Below are 27,164 nucleotides of genomic sequence, written 5' to 3'. Positions count from 1 at the left end.
CGTGTGGTCCAGAGTCCTAACCACCAGTTGGTACTGCCCTTGGACCACTTACTGGTCTTCAGGGATGGGGAGAAAGGAGCCTCACCAGGCTTGGAAGATCTTCTTTTTCAGAGGATCCATGTTAGTAGGTGATATCCTAACTTCACAAATGGCCTTCTTTCTTTGAGGAGGCAGAGGGCTGAAAGGCCTACAGGGTTAACAGCTACAGCTGGCCAGCTATCAAATGTGAGACCAGCACCCACACTGGCCAGTCCTAGAGAGGCTGATCCATTTGGGAACATCCTAATCGCCTTGACCTACATCATTTATTAGTACCAGATAATTTTTAAAAATTTTATTTACTATTGGAATATAGTTGATCAATAATGCAGTGCTAGTTTTAGGTAGTACCATGTAATTTTTTTTAAGTTGTATTTACTTTTTTGTTGTTGGCTGTCTGGGTCTTCGTTGCTCTGTGGGCTTTCTCTAGTGGTGAGCGGGGCCAGCTGTGGCATGCAGGCTTCTCATTGCTGTGGCTTCTCTTGTTGCAGAGCACAGGCTCTGAGGTACACATGCTTCAGCAGACGTGGCACATGGGCTCAGTGGTCGTGGTGCTGGGGCTTAGTTGCCCTGCGGTATATGAAATCTTCTGGAACCAGAGATCGAAAAAATGTCCCCTGCATTGGCCGGTGGATTCTTAACCATTGGATCAACTTTGTTTCTGTTAAGGGCTGAATTGTGTCCCCTCAAAATTCATATGTCCTAACTCCCAGTACCTCAGAATGTGAGTGTATTTAGAGATAGGCAGTCGGCATAATTTCTAACTTCTGAGGAATTGTAAGGAGGGAGCATATTGCATGTAAGCAAGAACCTAGCACAGTGCCTGACACATAGTAGTTACTCAAAGCACCATGATCAGCCATTGTTATTAGGAGAAGCTGCAGGCATGGTGCTAGGCAGTGAGGAGCAAGCAAAAACACAAATAAATAGCTTCACAGTTGAGCAGGGAGGTGAGCAAGTAAACAGATCTTCCCATCAAGAGAGATGCACAGGGCGCTGACGACAGCCAAGGGAGACGACACTTGTGCTCATCGGTGCTCTGGGAGTAAAACAATGACAGATAGTGACCTCCCTTGGTAAGCAGAATTCACATTTCAGTTCTTTCCATTTATTACACCTTCCCAGTGGCCCCTCAAGGCCAGCAGACAAGTCTCTCATTTTAGTGGACAGCACTTACTCAGTGCCAGGCAATTATAAACAAGTTATATATACACGTGTATATATATATATACACACACACAGAAAGAGCAGTATCTATGTATATGTGTACATATATCTACATATTTTATTGCTGTTGTTTAGTCACTAAGTCATATCCGACCCTTTTGCAACCCCATGAACTGTAAGCTGGACAGATCTTACTTGTTCCACTTTGCAGATAAAGAGTCTGAAGGTCAGGGAGGTGAAGTGACTCCTGAGGTCCTGTGCTGTGCATGTCGCAGAGCCAGGAGAGAGGCCAGGAGGAAGCCTGGAGGAGAGGCCAGGTCTTACCAGGCCTTTGTTCTTTCACACACAGCCCACAGCCCTTACAGTATGCTCTTGAACATTAGCACCATTTAAAAGAAATCTGCTCTAAACAAAACCCTCATGTAAAAATTCCAGGCAGGATTTTGCCATTTCTTTGAGACTTTCATTTATTCTGTTAGTCTGCAGATAAACTCTTACAATATGTAGAGATATAAGCACATTTTTACATTTATTGATATTTATTACATCATTATCTGCAGGAGCACAACAAAAAGAGGTAGAAGAAGACAAACAATGTAAATGTCCACCAGCAGGAAACCAGACAAATAAATTTTGGTATATTTATGTAAAGCAGTTCAAATAAACAAACACAACTGATAGTGAGGAGTATATGTGCTGCTACAGAAAGATCTTCAAGATATTTCGATGAAAAAGCAAGCTATGGAATGATGTATGCAATATTTGTGTATGAACAAGAAAAGGCGCATTACATAGCCTGCATATGTATGTGTGCATGATCAGTCACTCAGTCATGTCCAACTCTTTGCAAACCCCTGCACTGTAGCCCGCCAGGCTTCTCTGTCCATGGGATTCTCCAGGCAAGAATACTGAAATGGGTTGCTATTTCCTCCTCCAGGGGATCTTCCCGACCCAGGGATCTAACCCTCGGCCCCTGCGTCTCCTGCACTGGCAAGCAGATTCCTTATCGGTGAGCCACCTTGGAAGCCCAGCTTGCATATGTATACTTATATATAAAAATGTATCTGGATGGCTTATGTTTGGGATGATGAACAAGTTCTGGAAACATTTGTGATAATGATAAATCTCTCCGTTTAGGATTCTTTACCTTCTGTAAACATGGCTTATCGTTTTTGGTGTACAAGTTTTGTACACAATTTGTTAAGTATACTCTCTTTGTTTGAGAAGAAGCCACTGACCAGGAGAAAATATTTTTGAATCACACGTATAAAAGAGGATTGAATCCTGAATATATAAACTCTAATATACATATGGGAGTTGGGGAGGGAAATTGCTCTGTATCATGTTTGTGATCGTGATTACATGGATCTATCCAAATCTTATAGCTCATAGAACTACACACCAAAATTAGTGCATTGTTAATTATTTGACTGTTAAGTCTGTAATTTTAAAAAATTAAAAATTTATGACAGGAAAAAAAAAATTCTAGAAACAGATAGTGGTGATGGTTACACAACATTGTGAATGTACTTCATACCACTGAATCATACTCTCAAAAAATGGTTAAATGGTAACTTTATATGACTTATAATTTACCACAACAAAAAAGTATCTATATCTATCTATCTATCTACCTACCTACCTGTATATTTGGATTGCTGCATACACAAAATACATTATTCACAGTAACTCTGGAGAGGAGTGAGTCTAGGGAGAGTTTGGGAAAATTTTACTTATTTTCTACTTTGTACCCTTTTGGGTTCTTTGAAACTTTGTGATAGTATATTACTTTTATAATGTTAACCCAACAAAAACAAACGACATGAACCCTTAAATAAGTCCATGGTTGCGCAGCACAGTTCTAGGCAAGCAGAAAGTGGAGGGAGGGATACAGACTTGTCCATCTAGCAAAAAACCTTGAACTTGACTGTGGGGCAATACATTTCTGGTGATGACTTACTAGGGTTTGGAAGTAATTCAAACATACAGAAATGTTCACTCTAATGGTATTTTGGGAGATTTTTATACCTTTATGCATAAACATAAAAACAATTACTCCTGATGGACAGCACAATCATAAGTGAAAGTGAAAGTAAAGGCGCCCAGTCGTGTCCAACTCTTGCACCCTCATGGACTGTAGCCTACCAAGCTCCTCCATCCAGGGGATTTTCCAGGCAAGAGTACTGGAGTGGGTTGTCGTTTCCTTCTCCAGAGGATCTTCCCGACCCAGGGATCAAACCCGGGTCTCCTGCATTGCAGGCAGACACTTTACCCTCTAAGCTACCAGGGAAGTCCACAGCACAATCATAGTTGCTGTTATTATTATTCAGTGCTACAGAAAAGAGATACTTTCATACTCAAGTTCCTCCTTGCCCCATCCTTGACATGAGCACCAGCCCAGCAAGTGAAAGTAGCTCTGACCCACTGCCTCGCTCCACTCATGCCACTTCCCCCTGGGAGTCAGGCACCTAAGAAGGTGAGCAGATTTCTAGGCATCAGGAGCTGTGCTACCAGAATAACCCAAGGGAGACCATTAGACAGAAGGGAGCCAGAGAGGCCATCTTTGAAGCCCTCATCTGCCCTCTGGGAAGGCTCCTGCTGACTCCAGACAATTGAGGCTAACTTTTCCCAGCTTGTACAGCACCGATAGCAAAAACCTATATATCTAGCTGCTTGACTGATAGCCCCTCCAGCCACGGAGCTCCCTGAACTTGGGGCCATGCTTGGTCCACTGTGGTAGGCCCTGTGCTGGGCTCCTTTGGCTACACTGTGGCAGGTTGGGGGCAAATCGCAGGATGGGGCCTGCCTACCAAGCTTAGCTTCTCCCAGACTGGTGGGAGGAAGTGCTATTTTGATTTGAAATTATACATTACAGGGCAGGGTATATTCTCTGAGATTTGAGAGGCAAGCCTGAGCCTTCATGAGGCCAAGTTCACTGTCCTCTATCTGGGGTCCCTCCTGGAAAGGAGATGGAAAGAAGCAGTGGCAGGCTTCTGGGGCTTCTCCTGAGGTAGTCGTGCTCACTTATCCCTGGGCCCTGGCCACCCAGCTGTGACGGGGTGGGCCTGCCCTGAGCTGTCACAGCCCACCAAGTGGGTTCAGAGGCTGGGGTCTTCCCTCCAACCACACCCAAAGCCCAGGTGTGTGGGACCCCAGCCTAAGGTTACCAACCAAATTCATGAAGAATAGCCGTGCCCCAGAGGAAGAGGAGTTCTGGACTGTGCAGGCATGGGTGTGTGTGTGTGTGTGTGTGTGTGTGTGTGTGTGTGTGTGTGTGTGTGTGTGTGTGTGTGTAGGGGGACCTTAAGGTCCTTCCCCACGAGGCCAGGGTGGGCTCTGGGCTCTCACCACCTCTCCGTGCGGTTGCTGGGAGCAGCAGCTCCACCCCTGGGCCCACAGCTGTCTCCTAGCTCGAGGTTTCCTGTCGAGCTCAGCCATCCAGGGCCTGGGTTATCACCGGAGATCTCCCTTCTGAACTTGAACTGCTCACACACTCTCAGGCACCCGCCCCCACTTGCGGTCCCTTCCCCCTGAACCGCACCGCCCCCAGCCTCTGCGGGGAAGTCGGCTGGGCTGGGAGTGCTCGGGGTGGGGGTGGGGGGTATCTGGATCCTCTCTGGACCTGGGGGCTGGGGCCGCAGGGGCTGTGTCCCCGACGCCAGGGAAAACTGTCCAAGGGTCATCCTGAGAAGCAGGGACTCGCCAGGCCCTCGGGCCTTGCGGGGTGCGGAGGTAGGGGAGCACACGCACAGATCCGGAGGCCTGGTTCTGGGTCTCCGAGGGCATTGAGCGCACGTGTCCATAGTCTGCGGCACTGAGGACAGGCCTTCCGGAAGGCCCAGGAGAGAGAAAGCCCCTCTGGAGACAAGCCTCTGCCACGAAGAGCCTCCAGCCTACAAGCTCTGTGCCCCCTTCTCAGAGATCCAGGAGGAAGCGCAGGGATCTCTCGGTTCTCACACTTAGGGGTACTCCGAACGTCGTCGAAAGACGCTGCTCTCAGATTCCACAGCTGCTTTCATTTCGGAGCCTGAACACGGCTAAGAAGCTAGTGCTGGATTCCTCCACCGCTCTGCTGGGGCAGCGCTGTGTGCGGTTCTGGGAATCCACAGGGGACTGCCTGTGTTGGGTTGTGTTCTCTCCCACCAGCCGAGAAGTGAGGGGCCATGTGCGGAGGGGAGGGCCCCAGGAGGTAGCCCTTGTCAGCTTCTCCTGGTTTTCTCCGACATGAGCTAACCAGGTTGCAGGACAGGGTATTATTCTGACTGAGGACAGAAGTAATTGAGCTAGCTCCCAGGTTAAGAGAGGTTGTTTTACTCCTCTTGACTGGCAGCGGAGCCGAAGCGCTCAGCAGTGCTTGCCAGTTTGGTCTGGGGCCTGTGTCAGAATCCCTCCAGAGTAGCTGAATTAGTCTCTAAAGGAAGATTCAGGGATCTGTATTATAACATGATGCCCGTGCTCTCTTCTGTGCTTCACTTCAGGCTCTGCTGCCTTCTGGGTTGATTGGGTCTGAAAGATTCAAGGAATGCATCCAGCCCCACCTGAGCATTTGTGGACAGGCTGCTCCTTGAAGGAAGGCAACCCCAAGGCTCTCTGTCGTAGACACAGAGCAACCCCGCCGGGACCAGTACCCCCACTCTTTGTCACTGTTGTCAGAGAAACCCAAGGGCCCACAACCTGACACCACAGATGCATCTCATTCCTCACATTTCGTTGTGCTGGTGTGCGATCTTACATGCACATCATGCTGTCCCTGACATGGCTGCCTAGAGCTCTGCTTAGTTTAAAATAGACTAACAAGGACAGTCCTGAAATCTCTTTTTATCCTTCTGCTGCTGCTGTGGCTATGTCGCTTCAGTCGTGTCCAACTCTGTGTGACTCTATGGACAGCAGCCCACCAGGCTCCTCTGTCCATGGGATTCTCTAGGCAAGAATACTGGAGTGGGTTGCCATTTCCTTCTCCCTTTATCCTTCTAGTTACACTTTTTCCACATCCAGTCATTTGCTGAGGACCAGCTTGCTGGCTGCTGGGGCTTGCCTGGGTAACTCTCATAGCCACCTGTGTCTTGGGAGATTTTGAACAGCTGGCATGAGATGCCATCCTGGGTGGTGCCAGGAGCTGGGGTGGGCTCCTCATACTGCACCAGCACTGTCTTACCATTGGCCTCTGCTCTGGGCACCAGAGTCACAGCTGCTCTGAGCAGTTTAGGGGCCCTGGTGGTTTGCTCAGGGCTGTGTGGAAATAGGATGGGGAGCCTGGGCACCTTGAAGCATGCTTTCATCCCTGTTGCAGGATTAGTTGGTGAGAGAGAACAAGTCCAATTTTCCAGGACAGACCAGGACAACCCTCAAAGGAAAAATAATGTGGCAGCCAAAATGGAGCTGGCGTCTCACCCTTGAATATTGCCACTGATTTATCCTGGATGGACAAAGGGCAAAAATCACCTACCAACCCTGGAAGATGAGAAGTGCTGTGAGTTGAAGCAAGGAGCCTGGGAATGTAGGAGTAAGTGCAATCTTGTATATAAACAGGCACTCGAGAGTTTTCCAAGATGCTGCTCACAGCTCTCCACCCAGATCCTGCCTTTCCCCTTCCCTCTAGTAATCCTTTCCATGCCTTTCTCAGCTCTCTTGCTCCTCTCAGGCTTCCTTTCCAAAAAGCTCCAGCCCACACCAGCTTCCACCGCAGTCATTATTTTTTTAGTACAAAGAGCACTTTGTTACTCTCATTGTGTCTAAAGGATTCTTTTCTACTCAGCTAATGCATGTTACTCAGGGGTAAAGAAAGAGCCTGGCTTCTAGTTCTTTTGATACTACCATGTAGAAAGCCCAGTGGTAGGCATCACCAGAACTCAGTCGTTACATAATTGCTTGGATGATTAAGAGGCTGATTGATTGATTGATAACTATTAATGCATAAGAATGAGATGGTTGGATAACATCACTGATTCAGTGGACATGAGTTTGAGCAAATTCCAGGAGATAGTGAAGGACAGGGTGGCCTTGCATGTTGCAGTCCATGCAGTCACAAAGAGTCAGACACAACTGAGTGACTGAACAACAACAATGATGCATAAGACACATGAATTTTGCCCCCTATGTTTCAAAGAACCTATGAGTTGGAAGAAGCCTGAGAGACTGTCTTTATGGGAGTCTGGGCTAACACCATTACCTAAGGTGGGTGACCTTACGGAGACTACTTCACCCTTGGTTTCTTCACCTCCAAAATAAGGCTGTTCATATAACAATCACTATGGTTCCCTCCAGCTGTGTGTTCAAACTAGTCATTAGGAAAAAAACTACTCAAGATTTCTTAATGAGCAGATGTCACAAAGTGTCAGATTTCAAAAGTGCCCTCCCCCTTCTCTGGTGTCCCTGCAGGAGCATGCGTAAGTAGAACGGAATGCCCTAGCCCCTGAGCCTGCAAAGGAGAGAGACTGGCAAGGCCTTTTTTCATGAATGGGTTCCAGGCTGTGAACAGCCCCAGGCCCTGCCATGCAGGACTGCCACCCAGGGGCAGCATCCTCAGCATCCTACTGGCACCTGAACAAAGAACAGGCTGAGTTTCACACAAAAAGGATGAGCCTTCTGGGAGGACCAGTCAGTGGCTTCCAATAAGACTACTCAGGTCATCCTTCCATTAAACTGTCCAGCTAAAAACTTTTACTCACTTTTCCAGGCTCAGATCAAATTTTACCTCCTCTGGGAAAACTGTACTTCCTTCAGGCAGAACTAATCTCCTTTCAGTGGTCACCTGTTTCTATTCTACAGGGTGCCAGAAAAGTCAGGAATCATGAGTTAAATTTATTGTTAAACAGAATTTCAGTTACATTTTTTCAAAAAGATAGATTTAATATGTTTTCCTTCAACTTTCAGATACCTGTTCAGGCAAAGTACTTCTAAACTGAAGAAATGGATCCAATTGTTAATCTTGTTTTTAAAAGATACAAAAAATACGGTACTTTCTCTGTGTTTCCAAGCCTTTGAGACACTCTGTAGTGTATTTCTTCTGCTCTTTTTTCAACACTGGCAATTGCACTCATTGCTTTAAACTTAGAAGGATTTCCTGATGAGTTGTCGGGAGATTGAAGTAAATCATATTGAGCATATTGTTTGAAAATGTCATTACCATTCTGTTTAAAACTAAGTTTATGATAATATTTCTGACTTATCAGACATTGTAGCTTTTGATACATGCTGACTAAAGGTTTGATGACAGGTCTGTCTTAAAAATTAAACTCCACAAGAATATATTTTATTCTTCTTTATATTTCTTTCTCTGCAATCCCTAGCTAATGCCTGCACAAAGTAAGTGATCCTAAGTGTGTGATGAAGAAATAAATGATAAATTCCGCCTGGATTCACCCCTACCCTTGCTCTCAAGCTGAGCCCAAAGTGGGCTGCCTCTCTCAATTCTGTGTTTTCAACTCTCTCTCCCTAAACTCCAAAAGCTTGACAAGAAGAAATAAGATTGTTTTGTGTCTTTATATCTCAGATGTCCAAAAGAAATGTGAGTGGGTGTGTGTAGCAATGTGCAGGAAAAGCCCAGCTTCTTACCTCATGGAGAGTTACTTCTGAGTTCCTGTGATTGGGAGCTGGATGGGAGGTGGGATCACCTGAGGGAAGGGCAGGTGCATTCCCAAGCCTTTTTTGCAGGCTCTATGTGAGGAGTGGTGGAGGGGGTAGCTGACTGGATTGAAGCCCAGCCAGAGCTGGAAGGCTTTCCTGGAGATGTGTTTGTCAGTTTGGCAACCCTCATGCGCCGTGCCCACGCCCTGTGAGCACTCGCCTGTGACGTACTTCGTTCTCATGGATCAAAGGCCCCCGCAAAGCCGGATGCCCCTGCAGCTGCTGGGGACGTGGGCGATCGTGGGCTGAGAGGCAGCCTGCCGACCTGCCACCTCTGATCATGGCTCTCTCCCATGAGAGGGAATTCACCGCACGGCTTCCCAACCAGCCTCCACCTTCCCTCTTCTCTGGTGGGACGGGGGAGCCTGGCATGTCACCTCCTCTCTTGCTATCTCAATTACCCCATAATTTGGGTTCTCGGGATGTCTCACCAGGACAACTAGAAATCAATGAGATCTTCTACCAGAGCCTGGGACACTTGCAGCACCCTGTGACCACTCATATTTAATTCTCAGTCTAGATTTATAAGCTGGCTTCCTGAGGGACTCAGATAGTAAAGAATCTGCTTGCAATGTGGGAGAACAGGGTTCATTCCCTGAATCAGGAAAATCCCCTGGAGAGAGAAATGGCTACCCACTGCCGTATCTTGCATGGAGAATCCCATGGAGAGAGGAGCCTGGGGTTGCAAGAGTCAGACACAACTGAACGACTAACACTAGATTTATAACCATATACACAGAGGTGCAGATATCACTATAGAGAAGCAAAGGAAGAAAATTCATAAAACTGTTCACAGTGCTTTCATTTCTGGTTTTTGAAATTACAGATGATTTAAATCTTTTTTATGCCTTTTCCAAGTTCTACAGTATATTATATAAGAATATAGAGTTTTTAAATAAGAGAAGATAGTAAAATACATTTTTAATGCCTTTTATTAGCCTTCTCCACTCTTTAGATGTGCTTTAGATCAATGAATATCTAAATTACTCCACATTCTTCACATACATATGTAGACAGGAGGTAGGTAGCTGATGGGATGCTGGAGTTAAAGGCTGGTTCCAGTCAATTCAGAGTAGTAGAAGCCCGAAGTAGAAGTCATGGGACATTTAACATGGTATAACTCACACAGGACTTGCTGCCATCACACACCAGTCAGTGCCAATCCCAGGTCTTCTCCCCACCTGGCTCTCTTCACGCCCGGGAGGCAGATGGGAACACATCTGTCTGCTAGTCCTATTCAAGGATTGGCATTCCCCTCTCACATCCCAGGACAAGGACCAGGCTGGGGTTTTGGGTTGTTCTTGGGTCACAGGTCAACTTCCCTGGAATCCCTCCCCAAACACAGCTCACAGGAGAGGCCCTAAGTCTGGCCGCGCAGCTGGACCGGTGTGGTTCAGGGAACAACACCTGAGCGATGGGCGGGGATGCTGGAAAAAATGGTGTCCCTTGGATGTCCGAACAGGCAGATGGCTCGACCTGGATCAGGACCCAAGAGTGTCTGCATGTATGAATGAGTGTGTCTACACACATGAGAGCCCATGAGAGAGGGCACGCCCCGCGTTTCAGAAGTGTCTAAACCAGGAAAGGTGCTTAAATATTCCTTTGGGCCGGAGCCAATCCCTGGCAGGAGAGGTCTGACAGAACACTCTAGGCTCATTTACAGAGAAGAGGCACCTGGGCTATTTCCCAGCATAGCTTCTCTCTGTGAGAAGACTGTGACGGCAAGGAGAAGGCGGCCAGACCAAGCCTGTCGCTCCTGGGAAGAGCCCTCCTTGGCTGAGGACTGAAGCCCTTCCAGCCTTCCTCCTGTTGCCCCTCTCCTGCATCAGCCTGTCTTCAGTCTGACACAGCTCCTCTCTCTGGTTTTCCTCTCAAGGGGCTCCTCCTAGCATCCCTCAGTTCTCCCCTTTTAGTTTTCTGTTGCCCACCTCTACTCCACCTCTCATCTTTCACCAGATGGACCCTTCCTGAGGTGCTGTCAGTCCCTGTCACCTCACACAGACTTAGGTGACATGTTACCAAGCCCTAAGAACTTGGGGACACTCCTTTGGGTTGATCCAACTTTCTGGAGGATGGACAGTCACCCGGCCATCCCGGCAACCCTTCCTAACATCTGTATGTGGCTTTCCTGTCTGACCACTGAGCATGAACTGCTCTGGGCTGGTTAGCATAGAAGGCACACTGCCCACGCTGGTACAGGAATCATCCAGGGAATTGCAGTCAAGACTGCAGTGTAACCTATGACCAGGGGCAGCAAACCCTTCTTAATCTCCAGACAGACCAGGTACAGACGGCAAACTCAGAAACCCACAGTCAAATCGGCTGTCCTTTGTATTAGCACACCAGGATGCACCCAATTAGTACTGCTCATCCCTGCCTCCCATCTGTCTTCACATGTCCAAAACCCTGGAAGCAGAGACCGGAAAAAGTCATTTTTTAAAGGAGAAGGGGGAAGGGAGGGTAGCACACATACACTTATTCACACACACAAAAAATAAAGGTCTTCATGGAGATAATCTGCTGGGATATTTAGAATCTAGAATTGTAACTTGGCATCTCTTTTCTCTTGATCCTGCATTTTAGCCTCCAATTTAGTGGGATCTTGAAATTGCACTAATTATTAGTTGAACATTAAGTTCAAAGAGTCATTATTTTGGGGAACATCAGACATTTAAACTTAAAATTATTGACCTCATTGAAGTGAGTGCTTGAAATTTGATCTGAATCTGCATCAATTTATTTCCTATAATTATAAATTAAGGAGAATGTCACCCTATTGCTTGAATTTAAACCAGTGATTCATTTCAGCTAAAGAAGTTTCTTTTTCCAGGAATGCTACGTCCTACAATTAAATGGGGATGGTCAGAGAAATGGTGAAGAAGAAAAGGTTTGTTTGCTTATTTGTTTGTTTGTAATATTTTGGTTCCTGACTTAAGAAGAAAACCACTCTGGAGATGACCTTCTCGTTCCATCACCCCTAGAACAACAAAACACCCCCAGAAATCCTGATACTGCTAATAAGGCACATTCCTTTTATAATTGCCTTCAAAAGAATCCCCTGTAGTTGACTATGTTGTGTGTTTGGTTATGCACTGTTTTTCTCCAGAGTGTATCAATTGTAGCTGATAGCAATTGTCTTTTCACTGGGCAGTAATAAAACTGCTTTTACATTCTCTTCCTTTGAGAAGCTTAATTTATAAATGGAAATAATAATAAGTTTATAATTATTCCCCCCAGCAGGAGAGCCAGTCTCCTTGAACAAAACCACCCCAAGATTGCAACCACACAGGATGAAGTCAGTTTTTCTGAATTCCCAATTTATGTCAGTTTTTCTGAATTCCCAGTTTATGCATTCTCAGAAGGCAGCTAATTTATTTCCCCAGCATGTATTTGGGCTTTTCACAAACACTTAGCACCAAATAGAGAAGCTGCCTCCCTGCTGCATGGAATGTAGGGGATTCCTAAGTACCCCTGTTTTTCTTCAGCTGAGGAGGAATTTAGCTCCAGATCTTAATCACTCTAGGGGTGGCTTTCCTTAAGAATAGCTCAGAAATAGTCCTGTTAGTAGTAAACTCCCGGGGAGAAGTGGCTGTTAGGACCAGCTGCCTCCTGCTATGGGCAAGGGTGCTGTCTCCTGAAGCAAGGCCCCAACACCTTGAACTCCCCAAAGCTGACTTTCTCAGACCCTTATCCCTTTTCTGAAAGCAGAAAGCTGGGCAAGCAGAAATCTGGGTGAGTGAAGGAAGATGGAGAAGAAAGGGAAGAATTTTGCCTGCAGTTTTCTACCTTCAAATCACTGGAAATGGAAGGTGACACTACTGACCCAAAGCTTCCATTATCTTTGTTTTAAACGCAAACATTTTAAACTCTCACTGTTTGCAGATGACATGATCCTCTACATAGAAAACCCCAAAGATTCTATCAGAAAATTACTAGAGCTAATCAATGAATATAGTAAAGTTGCAGGATATAAAATTAACACACAGAAATCCCTTGCATTCCTATACTCCAATAATGAGAAAACAGAAAGAGAAATTAAGGAAACCATACCATTCACCATTGCAACAAAAAGAATAAAATACTTAGGAATATATCTACCTAAAGAAACAAAAGACTTATATATAGAAAACTATAAAACACTGATGAAAGAAATCAAAGAGGACCCAAACAGATGGAGAAATATATCGTGTTCATGGATTGGAAGAATTAATATAATGAAAATGAGTATACTACCCAAAGCGATCTATAGATTCAGTGCAATCCCTATCAAGCTACCAATGGTACTTTTCACAGAACTAGAACAAATCATTTCACAATTTGTATGGAAATATAAGAAACCTCGAATAGCCAAAGCAATCTTGAGAAAGAAGAATGGAACTGGAGGAATCAACCTGCCTGACTTCAGGCTCTACTACAAAGCCACAGTCATCAAGACAGTATGGTACTGGCACAAAGATAGAAATATAGATCAATGGAACAAAATAGAAAGCCCAGAGATAAACCCACGCACCTATGGACACCTTATCTTCGACAAAGGAGGCAAGAATATACAATGGAGAAAAGACAATCTCTTTAACAAGTGGTGCTGGGAAAACTGGTCAACCACTTGTAAAAGAATGAAACTAGAACACTTCCTAACACCATACACAAAAATAAACTCAAAATGGATTGAAGATCTAAATGTAAGACCAGAAACTATAAAACTCCTAGAGGAAAACATAGGCAAAACACTCTCCGACATAAATCACAGCAGGATCCTCCATGACCCACCTCCCAGAATCTTGGAAATAAAAGCAAAAATAAACAAATGGGACCCAATTAAAGTTAAAAGCTTTTGCACAACAAAGGGAACTATAAGCAAGGTGAAAAGACAGCCTTCAGAATGGGAGAAAATAATAGCAAACGAAGCAACAGACAAACAATTAATCTCAAAAATATACAAGCAACTCCTACAGCTGAATTCCAGAAAAATAAATGACCCAATCAAAAAATGAGCCAAAGAACTAAACAGACATTTCTCCAAAGAAGACATACAGATGACTAACAAACACATGAAAAGATGCTCAACATCACTCATTATTAGAGAAATGCAAATCAAAACCACAATGAGGTACCATTTCACACCAGTCAGAATGGCTGCTATCCAAAAGTCTACAAGCAATAAATGCTGGAGAGGGTGTGGAGAAAAGGGAACCCTCTTACACTGTTGGTGGGAATGCAAACTAGTACAGCCACTATGGAGAACAGTGTGGAGATTCCTTGAAAAACTGGGAATAGAACTGCCATATGACCCAGCAATCCCACTGCTGAGCATACACACCGAGGAAACCAGAATTGAAAGAGACGCGTGTACCCCAATATTCATCGCAGCACTGTTTACAATAGCCAGGACATGGAAGCAACCTAGATGTCCATCAGCAGATGAATGGATAAGGAAGCTGTGGTATATATACACAATGGAATATTACTCAGCCATTAAAAAAATACATTTGAATCGGTTCTATTGAGATGGATGAAACTGGAGCCCATAATACAGAGTGAAGTAAGCCAGAAAGAAAAACACCAATATAGTATACTAATGCATATATATGGAATTTGAAAAATGGTAACGATAACCCTATATGCGAGACAGAATAAGAGACACAGATGCATAGAACAGTCTTATGGACTCTGAGGGAGAAGGTGAGGGTGGGACGTTCTGGGAGAATAGCATTGAAACATGTATATTATCATATGTGAAACAGAACACCATTCCATGTTCGATGCATGAGACAAATGCTCAGGGCTGGGGCAATGGGATGACCCAGAGGGATGGGATGGGGAGGGAGGTGGGAGGGGGGTCCAGGAAGGGGAACACATGTAAATCCATGGCTGATTCATGTCAATGTATGGCAAAAACCACTACAATATTGTAAAGTAATTAGCCCCCAACTAAAATAAATAAATTTATTTTAAAAAAAAAGTTAATCAGAAAAAAGCAAAACAAAACAAAAAAATAAGTAAAAGCAAACATTTTAAAATTAATGTAAGAATAAAGCAAAAAGAAAGATTAAGAGAAATACAGTTACTGGAAAAGTTCAAAGATTGCAATATTTATCTGCAGTGTGTGTTCTGTTAAAAAAAAACTGATGCCTATTACTTTAGAGCTACATTGTATTAATTTCTGGAGAAGGAAATGGCAACCCACTCCTGTATTCTTGCCTGAAGAATCCCATGGACAGAGGAGCCTGGCTGGCTGCAGTCCATAGTGTCACAAAGAGCCAGACACGACTGCAGCGACTTGGCACAGCACAGTAGAGCCCAGTATTAATTCATTTTTCTGTTCTCTCTCTCCCTCTGTCCTTCTCTCCCTCTTGCTTTCTCTTCCTATCTTTTATTTCCTTTTTAAATTAATATCACTGTCTCTTGCCTTTCTCTTTTCTCCTCTTCTACCTCCCATCTTCAGTCTCTCTTTCCATATATTCCCCCTCCTCCCTCCCTCCATCCATCTCCCTTCCTCCTGTCCTTCCTTCCTCTCTTCCCTTCCAAAGACCTGTCCAGAGGTGGAATATGTTTACAAGCCTCATATACAGAGTCCCTGTAAGACTCCCCACTCCCATCTACCACACCAACCTCCTTAGGCTGACCAGCCCCTCATAAACCGGCAGGGGGTGAGATAGAAATCTACCAGCAGGCAGACTCCTCTACTCTTCCTTTCCTCTTCCTGTAGTATTTCTCCAGCTTGTTGTTGGTGAGCAACGGGAAAGTGATACCATTGGTTTCCCTGAAATATTTCAGGGAACATTTTATTTCACAGCGGGAATTATTTATCTAGCCCAGACTGCCAGAAAATTCTGAGCATCTAGTCATTTGGAGGTCACTGATGACTGGTCATGCCCTACCCATATTTCTCTGGCTACAGTTGAAGCAGTTTTTTGAGCCGTCAGCTGGGTAATATTAACTCCCTTTCCTTCTTCTCTGCTAATTTGAGTTCAGATGATACATAGCCAGGCACAAACACACTCCTGACAGCAGTTGCCAGGGAATATTGCTTTTTTGGACTTTGACACCAGCTCCAACTCTGAGTGGAATTTAAGTGATATTTACTGCATAGAAATTCCTCTTTGGAGCCCAACTCTTCTGGCTTAGCCTGCTGACAACACATTAGATTTATTCTGGCATCAACCAGCCCAAGGCTCAAACATAGTTAACTTCCCTGGAGGCTCGGGTTGCAGCTTTAGGGTTTGTGGCTCAGCACAGATCTCATGATTGGTACCAATCATGGCATTTAGAGAACCTCAAATCAAACAAATTCACAAAGAAAAAAACCCGCCTTCTTCACACTTTTCTGACCATTTGCCAGGTTAACTTCGACCTCCTTTAGGGAAAAAAAATCAGTTTGTCTTTGGACTGATACAAAGTGCTACGTGATTTTGTGCATTAAAGTCCTTCTTTATGTTGTACTACTTTAGACTTTTTTTAATGTTAGAATTTGGAACTAATGGTTTGGGGAAATTTTTCATTTAGTGATGACCTGCAAAATAATTATTCCTCTGCTCTGCTTTTCCCCTGCATTTTCAATCCCAATTTTCTCCCTGAGATTTAAGCGTCACCTGTGTGCTGTGCTTAGTCGCTCAGTCATGTCTGACTCATTGCGACCCCATGGACTGAAGCCTGCTAGGCTCCTCTGTCCATGGGGAGTCTCCAAGCAAGAATACTAGAGTGTGCCACGCCCTCCTCCAGATCTTCCCAACCCAGGGATCGAACCCAGGTCTCCTGCATTGCAGGCAGATTCTTTACCATCTGAGCTACCAGGGAAGCCCAAGGGTCACCTAAATACTGAAAATAAAGTGTAATTCAGTTTCATTTATGAGAGAAAACATATGTGTATGTATATTGATACATACCGGAGAAGGCAATGGCACCCCACTCCAGTACTCTTGCCTGGGAAACCCCATGGACGGAGGAGCCTGGTAGGCTGCAGCCCATGGGGTCGCTAAGGGTCGGACACGACTGAGCGACTTCACTTTCACTTTTCCCTTTCATGAACTGGAGAAGGAAATGGCAACCCACTCCAGTATTCTTACCTGGAGAATCCCAGGGACGGCGGAGCCTGGTGAGCTGCCGTCTATGGGGTCGCACAGAGTCAGACACGACTGAAGCGACTTAGCAGCAGCAGCATTGATACATACATATATATACACACACAGGTACATACACATACGCTGAGCAGCAATTTCAAGAATGGGAACTGTTAAGTGAGTAGTCACTGGGTACCGTGAGCCTGACAGGCTGGAACACCTTGATTAGCTAGTTAGCATATCCATACAAAGGCATCATAAGACTTGGCTCTTGTTCCAAAATTCCAAAATGACTTTATCCAAAAGGATAGCATCCAGGCCAGAACCCAGAGGCGACTGAAGGTTTATGATGAATGCTCATCATTGTGGTGCATGCTCACTTTTTAAAATTTACTGTGGGTTCCAAGCTTGTTAACAAGGTTTTGCCATTTGCTCCTGGCTAATTCTGAGGTGAACATTATCTGATTTTCAGCATCCCTTCACACAAACACAAAGTCATAAAGTCCCCAATGGAGGGCCCCAGCCACAAATCACCTATTTTCCACCTCTGTTTACCACCTGAAAACTCCCACATCCCATTTGGAATGGTCAAAGGACATGAATTCTATAGGGGAATTTTCCTTTCAAATAATTCTGTTGCTTTGGGTTATTAGTGCCTTCCCACCTGCTTCTCTGCCTTAGTGACTCAGAAGATGGCACTTGGCAGATAAATAGGAAATGCAATAAATGTTTACATTCCTTCCCCAGGGACCCTGGAGCTGGTTGGCGCTTGCTCTAAATGTCACAAGGAGTAAAGAACACAGACCTAAGTGTTGGGGGCTGGCTGCTGTGACTAGCCTCTCTATGGGCTTGCCTGGTTTTCAGTCACAGTTTGGGCCTGTCTTGAGGTTCTGCTTTATTCTTATATTTAAGGGTCTGTCTGTGGAGAAGGAAATGGCAACCCACTCCAGTATTCTTGCCAGGAGAACCCCATGAACAGTGGAACCTAGCGGACTACACTCCATGGAGTTGCAGAGAGTCAGACATGACTTAGTGACTGAACAAGTGTTTGCTTGTATACCCCCTCAGCACCCTCTGCTCCCACCTCCTAACCCAGCCAGATGAAACCTAGCAGAGTTGCTACATCCCAGTGACCTAAGGCCTCTGTCTGCTTGGTTTAATATCCGTATGGTACCTCTGTGGGCTATTTCCACCCTGTACACTACCTCATTCCAGACATTTGGTAACAAATCGAAATTGCAAGGGCCGTACTACATGACACAGTTCTCTAATACCCTTAATCAATTCATAATTGACTTTTAAATCACTTAGGTGCAAAAGCAAATAATAATACCCCCAGTGTTCAGTAGCTAGTAAACTCTTAACTCATGAAAACTGAGGGAGAAGGCTTAGACCATAAACATTAAATATTTATATAGATATCACACCCGCATAGACATATAAAAGCACATACACATTTTAGGCATCACTATTCATTTTTAACTTCTTAGGTGATATCCAATAAGGAAAGTTTTCCAGCAGGAAAAAAAAAATGAAAGGAATATTTGTTGTCTTGAAATAATTATAAGAAAATATCCCTGTAATATCTATCCTCCTCTCCCAGTAAAAGGAAAAAGAGAATTCAAAAATACTGAAGTGACAAAATTATTTTTTCTCTATTGTGTGAAAGGTAAGTTAATATCCACAAAGAACTTTAGAGTTCCCACACTTAAAAGATGCTCTATAAATCCAAAACATCATTATTATTTTTTATTAATAAATGACATATATTTATACCATTTATTATTGAACAGAGTCAATTTTTTCATCTGAACCATTTTTCAAACCTCTCACAGTACAGGCCCATCTGATGGGAGCTCTGACATGAAGCCAAAACACCTCTCACAGACACAGAGAGTCTATCAATCAGTTTAATGTAAAGATTCCTCCAAGTCAGCCTCTTAGAAACCCAGCAGGGCTGTCTCAGAGCTGCTTTCCTTCAATTAAGTCAAGTGAATTACACAGTGAGCCCACGTTGCTGGGCTCACACAAGGGGAATGGGTGATCTTTCCACCCTCACTACTCTGCTCTCAAGCGGCAACCTCTCTTCCTCTTCCTCCTCTCTTCCCAGGGCAACCCATTTGGCACAATGGTAAAGCATTTGCCTGCAATGCAGGAAATCTGTGTTTAATCCCTAGGTTGGGAAGAAGGGAATGGCCACTCACTCCAGTATTCTTGCCTGGAGAATTCTATGGACAGAGGAGCCTGGCAGGCCACAGTTCGTGGGGTCACAAAGAGTAACCATCACTTCACTTCCAACCTCTTCCCACCTCCCACCTCCCCTGCCAGCCCTGACATGACAGTTGTGTCCACTCTTTGCAACCCTGTGGACCGTAGCCTGCCAGGTTCCTCTGTTCATGGGATTTTCCAGGCAAGAATACTGGAGTGGGTTGTCATTTCCTACTTCAGGGGATATTCCCAATCTAAGGATCAAACTCACATTAGCAGGCAGATTCTTTACCATTGCACCATCTGGGAAGCCCTGCCTTCTGCTTATTGTAACCAACAAATCTGTAGCAGCTAATACCCCTATTCCTGGTCAACTGGTCTCTCCTAGACAGAGCTCCTTTACCTCGCTGATCCATTGTGAATGAAGGGGATTAAAAGTAATATATTCTCTTTCCTTCCAAGCAGTGGAAGGAAGCCACTCTCTCAAGCATATAAAGGAAGCAAACTGCACTCAAAAATGGAAGTTTCTAAAACTAAAAATAAGTGATCTGCTTTTTAAATACAGAGAAGGCAATGGCACCCCACTCCAATACTCTTGCCTGGAAAATCCCATGGATGGAGCCTGGTGGGCTGCTGTCCATGGAGTCACGAATAGTCGGACACGACTGAAAGACTTCACTTTCACTTTTCACTTTCATGCACTGGAGAAGGAAATGGCAACCCACTCCAATGTTCTTGCCTGGAGAATCCCAAGGATGGGGGAGCCTGGTGGGCTGCCGTCTATGGGGTCGCACAGAGTCGGATACGACTGAAGCGACTTAGCTGCAGCAGCAGCAGCTTTTTAAATAAATTTCTTTTTAAAATTTTGGCAAGCAGGATTTATCCATTGGCAGAGTTGAACCCACTTGAATAATCCAAATGTACTGGCTCTAAACAAAGGCTCATCAGACTAATCAGTGTAATTGGAAATTGGAGACATACGATTTTCAGTTGTAAAATTCAGTTGCACATTTACTCAAGAGAATTCACTGAAGACGGGGATCGACTCGGCCTGGCCTCCAGTACTGGCTGACTTCCCAGTGTGCTGAAGTGGCTACTGTTGATGTTGACACACTTAAGATGGTCCTAAGCATTGTATGAGCGTTTTTTAATCTGGTATTTTTTTGTTAGCCAAACATAATTTTATTCTCAAGGATGATGCCATTACTGGAGAACGGGGCCTGAAAAGCGAGGGACAGATGAAGGAAAGGGTACAGGCAAATAATCTGAGGTTTTAGAATAAATCGGTCCCTGGAGTTCATTTGTTTGTTCCTAGTCATTGCAGAAATGTTTCTAAGTGCCTGCTCTGGGCACCGTGGTGGTCACAGGGGCACTGTCGCTTTTGCTGATGCCTCCCAGATGTCTTGGAGATAATAAGGGTCTTCTCTAATCTGCTTAAACTCACTCCTTTTGTGATCTCATCATTCATTCTCAGGGCATTAAAATCCCACCCATGTGCTGTTGACTCCAGCATTTGTATCTGTAACACTGACTCTTCCATGAAATCCAGACTTGAACATCCATTTGGAGATCTAATGAACAGTTCAGCTCTAACAGGACCTCCTGCCCCAAACCTGCTCTTTCTCTGGTAATTGAGTAAATGTTAGGATGAATTTGATTTTTCAATTCAAAAGTAAAATATTTATTTTTATATTCTTTATAACTTTTCTGATAACAAGAGTAGAAATGTTAAGTATAGGAAAATTAGAAAATATAGAATAGGATGAAAAAGAAAATAAAAATTACCCATAACTCTATCGCTCAAACATAATCACTGTTAACATATTGCAATAGTTTTTAATGCTTATTCTAATGCATTTTTTCAAAACCTTAGGGGTTTTGTTTGATTCTACTTAGGATTATGTTTTTCATTGCGTTTTTTTTTTTTTTACTATTTTTGCTATATACAATTATTTAGCCACTCTGCCTATTATTAGAAATTAGGTTATTGTTGATATGTATTATAAATAGTGTTGTAATACACATTCTTAAACATAGATAATAAATAAATAAAAATTCCTCTGATTATATCTTAAGAAATAAATTAAGACACAGGAAAATGCAGCCAACAAGAATAAATTTTTTGGAGCTCTTTAAGCTTAGGATTGAATTACTTTTCAGAAAGATGGTCTCCATTTACCCTGAGCAGTTTTTGAAAGGCTCCAATTCGTTGTAGTCTCACCAACCCTGGGTATTATCATTAAGCAAACAAAAACCGAAACAGCCTACTGGTAAGGAAAAAACAGACTCTAATTTTACATTTTGCATTTCTTTGATTATTAGTAATGTTGAATATTTTTTCATGCATTTTCTTTGTGTGTGTCTCTCATTTTATGACTTGTGAGATGATGACTTTTGCTTGCTTGCTTTTGTTTTTTGGGTTTTTTTCGATGTGCTTTCTTTAGTGTTAGCCGCTCGGTTGTGTCCGACTCTCTGCAACCCCATGGTTGTAGCCCACCAGGCTTCTCTGTCCATGGAATTCTCCAGGCAAGAATACTAGAGTGGGTTGCCATTTCCTTCTCCAAGGGGGTCTTCCCCACCCAGGGACTGAATCCAGGTCTCCCACACTGCACGCAGATTCTTTACCATCTTAGCCGCTGGGGTTTCTTGATTTATGTTACATACTGGGAATATTCACAGTTTTCCCATTATACTTATTGCAAATATTTTTCCACTTTGTCATCTACTTTTCATTTTGTGTCTTTCACACATATAAATTGCAATTTAAATCACCAATTTTTTTGCTTTTAGTCATATGCTTAGAAAATGTTTCCACATTTTGAGATCAAATATATTTTCACTTATATTTTCCTGAAAGTACTATTTTCAATGATATTCTGAGAAACACTCACAATAAAAAACTTAGGAAGTGTTCTACGCAGCAGCTCAGGTTGGCAGAATTATACCTCTAACTAAGTGTGGCTGTACACACTATACACACAGTGTGTGTACAAGGTGAAAAGCAAGTCTAACAAAACTGACTTTATCTGTCGAGATGCTGCAAAATTAAGGAAAAGTTGTGGACTTAGGTCAAGGAGGCAGTAACAATATAGCCAAGATCACTGTTTTACAGCCAGATTAGAAAAGATGTAACTGTACTTCTACTAGGATTTTGCTGCCATTAAATTTGGGTCCTCACAATTTTACTTTTATTTTTATTAACTTCAAATTAACTTTTATATTTAATTTGTAATTTTTTAAATTAAAATAAAAATCAAAGGAGGCAGATGTATGTGTAGGAAATGTTTTAAATACATATTCATAAATGAGACTGCTACCCATCTTGTGTCTCATCATGCACCTCCCATATACTACAACTGCTAGACAGGCTTAGGTGGCCCCCTAGCCTAAAACTTCCCTGTCCTATTGGCCTGGTTCACACCCTGTGCAGCCTGGCATGTAGGGTCGTGGACACATATTGATGCTTACAAACCCTCCACTCTGGCCCCTGCTCTCCGGCTTCCCTGGCAAGTCTGCCTGTTGGGCCTTTACCCTACAGCCCAAATGTTCTATAGATCAAGACTGGAAAGTTGGACTCCTCAGGTGTCTGCTACCATTTGTTTTCTTAAGTTGTACACACATACACACACCCATAGTCTTACAGAGAAATCTATTCTGAGACCTCTACTTGAAAGACAATATTTCCATATCAGACTCACTAATAGAGTTTCCAGGTAGTCCTGTCCTCTGAAATGACCAGCTTCCTCCAGAGTCTCCATCCACTACCCCCAGGAGCAAGCCTGGCTTCTTCCTCCCTAGGCTAGCCACTCTGGGTCTTTCTATCACGCAACTTCTATCTGAGAGCAGTTTCAACCTGGATATTGTTTTGAAAACAAATGCAGTTGCTTCTTGTCTAGTTTCGGTTTCCCAGAAGATGTAAGGGTCATTCAGTCATACCTCCAGGGATCCCCAGAGTTTCTCAGCTCACTTCTCCTTTAATCCTGCTTAAGGATGAGGAATGACTGTTATCCCCACTGTGTAAAAAGTGGAGAGGAACTGTCCAAGTTCACACAGTTGGTGTGTCCACTGTGAGCCCTGGGTCTTTCTTTCCTCTGCCACAAGCAACTCCATGTTCTCCCTTTGGGTATGGACTCAGCCATCAGACAGGAATCCCCAAAACATCCCTGAATGGAGATCTTCTAGACCTTTTGGAACTCTCACTGGGAATTCTGCCTGCTTCATGCGGCATTCTATAACTGGGTGGTTCTACTTGTCACCAGCCTCCTCATCATACCGACCCACAAGTTCTAGTTCTGCCCTTGGAAATTCATCTGTATCTGCTGTCTCCTACGTGGTGGCACCTTGCACATCTGAAGACCTACCTCGGTCAATTCCCCTTTAGTGTTCTGTGCCCTTTTCATTTTACACTTGTCTCTGGAGGGCTCTGCCTGCTCTACACAACCCCTGCCACCCACCCTTGGCAGATTAGATAAAGCTATGTAAACCGGAGGTACCCCACTACCTCCTCCCTAAATGTTCCTCTCTGATTTACTTTCAAGATAAATCTGCCTAAATATAGATAGATAAATAGAGATACTGAACACTCTCACTGCCCTCCTTTCCTTCTCTCTGGTTCTGAGTCTGGGGGTGGGGCAAATGCTGGGGAAGGGGAGCCAGCCTCAAGCAAGTTACTGCCTGGGCCTTTAAAGTCAGATTTTAATCTCTTTTCCCCTCCACCCACCCACCAGCACAATCAACGCATCGCCGAGACACCTGCTTGGGTGGGGGTTGGGGTGTAGCGGCAATGGGGGTAGAGGGTGGCAAAGTCACACTTGCTTGCTGTAAAGAGAAAAATTCTGCTCCTGGCTACAGAGTCCAAAAGAGACATCTCTTTTGGTTACAGTGGCCAGGCACAAAAAAGACTCTTAGGGAGAGACAGAGCCCTACCGTGGAAATAAGTCCCAGGTCTGGGTAGGAGATACACAACACGAATAGGACTCACAACGTCAATATTGTGGATGGTGTCAAAGAGTATTGGACTTGAGTCAAAAAGGACTTTGGAGCCAACCTGAAGAGGTTCCCCTGGCCAACAATAGAACCACTTAAACATCCATAAGAAAATGACTACAATGGATTAAAACTCTTAAATATGTTTAAGTCCATGCAGTCATCATGACACTAGACAAACCAACACATTTATTGCTTTCCTTTGCAGGATGCTTGGGCACCAAGTCTTTGCTTAATATTTTTTACTTAAAAACCCCATACTTTCAGTTATAAAATGTCTCAAACATACATGAAAATAGAGTAGTGGAATGAACCTCTGTACACCTATCATTTGACCAAAAATGCTCAGCCCATGGCTCTTCTTTTTCTATATGCTTATCTACTCTACCCTCCTGGGATTATTTGGAATTTGATCCCAAAACTTTGTATCCATCATTTTATGCAAAGATAAAAAACCAGTGAAAATAAGCATTTATCCTGGGTATTTATCAGGGTAACCAAATAGTTAGTGAGGACTTTACAGAAATATTCCACTAAATAGATGAAAAAGAGCTAACTCCTAATGAAATAGCAGCTCTAAAACTAAGCAATGATCATCAGTGGCTTCTCATGTCACCAAAAGGGACATCATGAGTCTCCTGATGAAATACACCAAAGCACCTTGAAGTATACTTGCTACAACACCAAACCTGAATCCCATCAACCCTCCAAATCCAGCTGCCAGTTTGTATAGTACACGAGGCAAGAACACGACACCACAGGGATGCAGTCAGCGAAATCCATACTGTGGGCTTCCTAACAAGAAAGTTCAAGGAAATAAAGACGTTTGGGAGGAGGGCAGGGTGTGGGGAAGGAAAGTACAGATATACAAGAGATGAAGCAGCATATAAGCCAGTTATGTCCTCGTTCAAACAAACACACTGTTATGTTGAAAAAGGGGGAAAAGCAGATTGGAGAAATGTAAACCCTGACCATATATTTGACAATATTAAGGAATTGATAGTAAATTGTGTAGGTAGGATAATGGTATTGTAGTTACCTTTTTAGAAAGTCCCTAACTTTTAGAGATACATACTGAAATATGTACATACAGTTTATTATCTTATTTTCTCTATGTGTATGTGTGTTTGGAACAGAAAGAGCAACACTGGTTTCCCCCTTCAGAAGTCAGGGATCTGGTTAGAAGTGAAGCTTCAGAGGTAAGTATAATATAATGGGCTGAAATGGCACGTCTCCCAAGCTGCTGGACTTTGAGATTCTGGTGAGCTTTCTAAGGTGGGCTCTGATTCTGGACCTTCTCTGTGCCTCCAGGGTGCCAGGCCCACGGCTAGGGCTTTGAACACCACAAACCCCTGCTAAGCAGGGGAAAAAAGCGACCCTTTCAGAGAGTATTTGGCTCTGCTCCACTCTACTTAACTGCATACTTAATCCCTTGATTTCCTTCCTTTACCTATAAAATCAGAGCAAAATAACTAAATTCAGAGGGTTGTCATAAGGATAAAATGGCATAATAAATGTGAAGCTGCTGTATAATCAAATTAATAACTCACAGTAATATAAGAACTAAATATATTGAAGGCTAACTATGTTCCAGCTTTAATTCTAAGAGCTTTACATGCATCATCTCATTTAATCCTCATCAAGTCCTGTCAGGGGTGTACTGTTACTATCCTCATCTCACAGATGGGGAAATCAAAGCACAAGGATATAAAGGATCAGTGCCAGATTTGTGTGTTTGTTCTTAATGTGCAAAGATGAAGAGGCTGCCGGCCACCCAGTTATAATTTGAGGGACAGCAGTAAGTCCCCTCTTGGAAAGTATCTTCAGATGAAGGCGTTTGGGTTTCTAAAAGGTCTCTGTTCAATGGAAATGACCCTGAGAGGAGTAACACAGTAAGCTTCCATGCACTATGAATGCCTTACTGTGAAACTGTTCATCGCATTACTCTCCCTCCTCTTTCAGGACCCTGAAAGAAATCAAATCAGAGGACACCCAGAAGGTGAAGGACAAGGACAAAGGTATTAAGGTATTAAGGACAAAGTCCGTAATCTTGGGCAATTTTACCTGGAACCTGTCCTGACCCCAACCTCAAGTGGTCAGTGCCAGGTGACAGGTAAACAAAGCTGCCTTTCTTGTTCTCAAATAGACCCAGGGAATGGGGTGCAGTGGGGCTACTAAATGTACCATCTGTGCCGTGGCAGTGCTCAGCCAGAATGACCCCTTCTTTGCTGCCCCTGGCACCCATGCAGACTCTTGCAGATGGCTCTTGTGACTGCTGGTGCCTTTTTGGGAAATCATAGTCTAAAACTGGGAAGCCGCCTAGAGAATCACAGGCGCCGCTGGGACAGCTGCCAGCCCTGCTGCCACGGCCGGGTCTCCCCTCCTACCTAACTGAGCCTGGCCAGCCAGACGCTGGTCCCCACCGGCCTGTCCTGGAAGTCCTCAGTCCAGCCACACTAAGGCCCCTGGAAATTCCTAAACACCTTTCTTCCGGGCTGTGCTCTGCAGGACCAGGCAAAGAATCAAAAGGCTTAACAAGCCAGGCCATGGAGGTGTGAGGGGCTGAGAGATTTGGAAAAAGCGATCTTTGTTGAAGTTCAGTTGCTACATGTAAAAGCCGTTGAACTGGCTACACTGGCAGGCGTCTAGGGTCCAGCACACACAGGTAGAGAGGCTGGCTGCACCTGGCCTTGAACAGGTTACTCCACAGCCATGCTTTTGTTTCTAGCCGTCCAAAGGGACACAGAAAAACTTGGACCTGCCTGAGTGAAAGGCAACCTGGTGAAGGGCCTTGGAGCCATGAAGAATGGCTGAGATGAAGCTGTTAAGCCTGGCAAAGGCAAGACTTGGGGGCCTCAGAGATGTTTTCAACATTTGAAAGTTTGACTCATGGAAAAGAGCTTCAGCGTGCGAGCGTGTGTGTGTGTGTGTACTTCAGGTCAGTGAGAGAAGCTTCACTGAGAACTGGTTGGAGAAAACCAGAAGCCTTAGGGTAGGTAGGAATGCTGACTCTGGAGTCAGAACGTCCAGCTTCAAATCCCACCTTCTGTGCCTCAGTTGTCTCATCTGTGAAGTGGG

General features: G+C 44.1%; 1 protein-coding gene across 8 annotated transcripts in view; it reads right to left on the bottom strand.

The window, feature by feature from the left end:
- The window catches only part of CD247 (CD247 molecule), an 88,669-nt gene that overhangs the window by 15,298 nt on the left and 46,207 nt on the right, over positions 1 to 27,164 (bottom strand). For 2 of the 8 annotated variants that reach the window (XM_081489274.1, XM_081489276.1), the window contains exons 1-2: positions 8,761 to 8,922; positions 419 to 628 (exon numbers count right to left, since the gene is read on the bottom strand). The exons of 5 other annotated variants lie outside the window; for them this stretch is intronic. In XM_081489274.1, the coding sequence (XP_081345400.1) occupies positions 419 to 494 (76 nt within the window). In that variant the 5' untranslated portion in view covers positions 495 to 628; positions 8,761 to 8,922. Of the gene's footprint in view, positions 1 to 418; positions 629 to 8,760; positions 8,923 to 27,164 lie in introns of those variants that run through there. One more of the 8 variants, XM_081489275.1, reaches the window with a different exon arrangement.

Source organism: Giraffa tippelskirchi, chromosome 5 (genome assembly GCF_054371585.1).
Source record: "Giraffa tippelskirchi isolate mGirTip1 chromosome 5, T2T-mGirTip1v1.2.pri, whole genome shotgun sequence".
Lineage (NCBI taxonomy): Eukaryota > Metazoa > Chordata > Mammalia > Artiodactyla > Giraffidae > Giraffa > Giraffa tippelskirchi.
The sequence above is the reverse complement of the archived record's forward strand: the minus strand, read 5'-3'. Positions and strand labels throughout refer to the sequence as shown.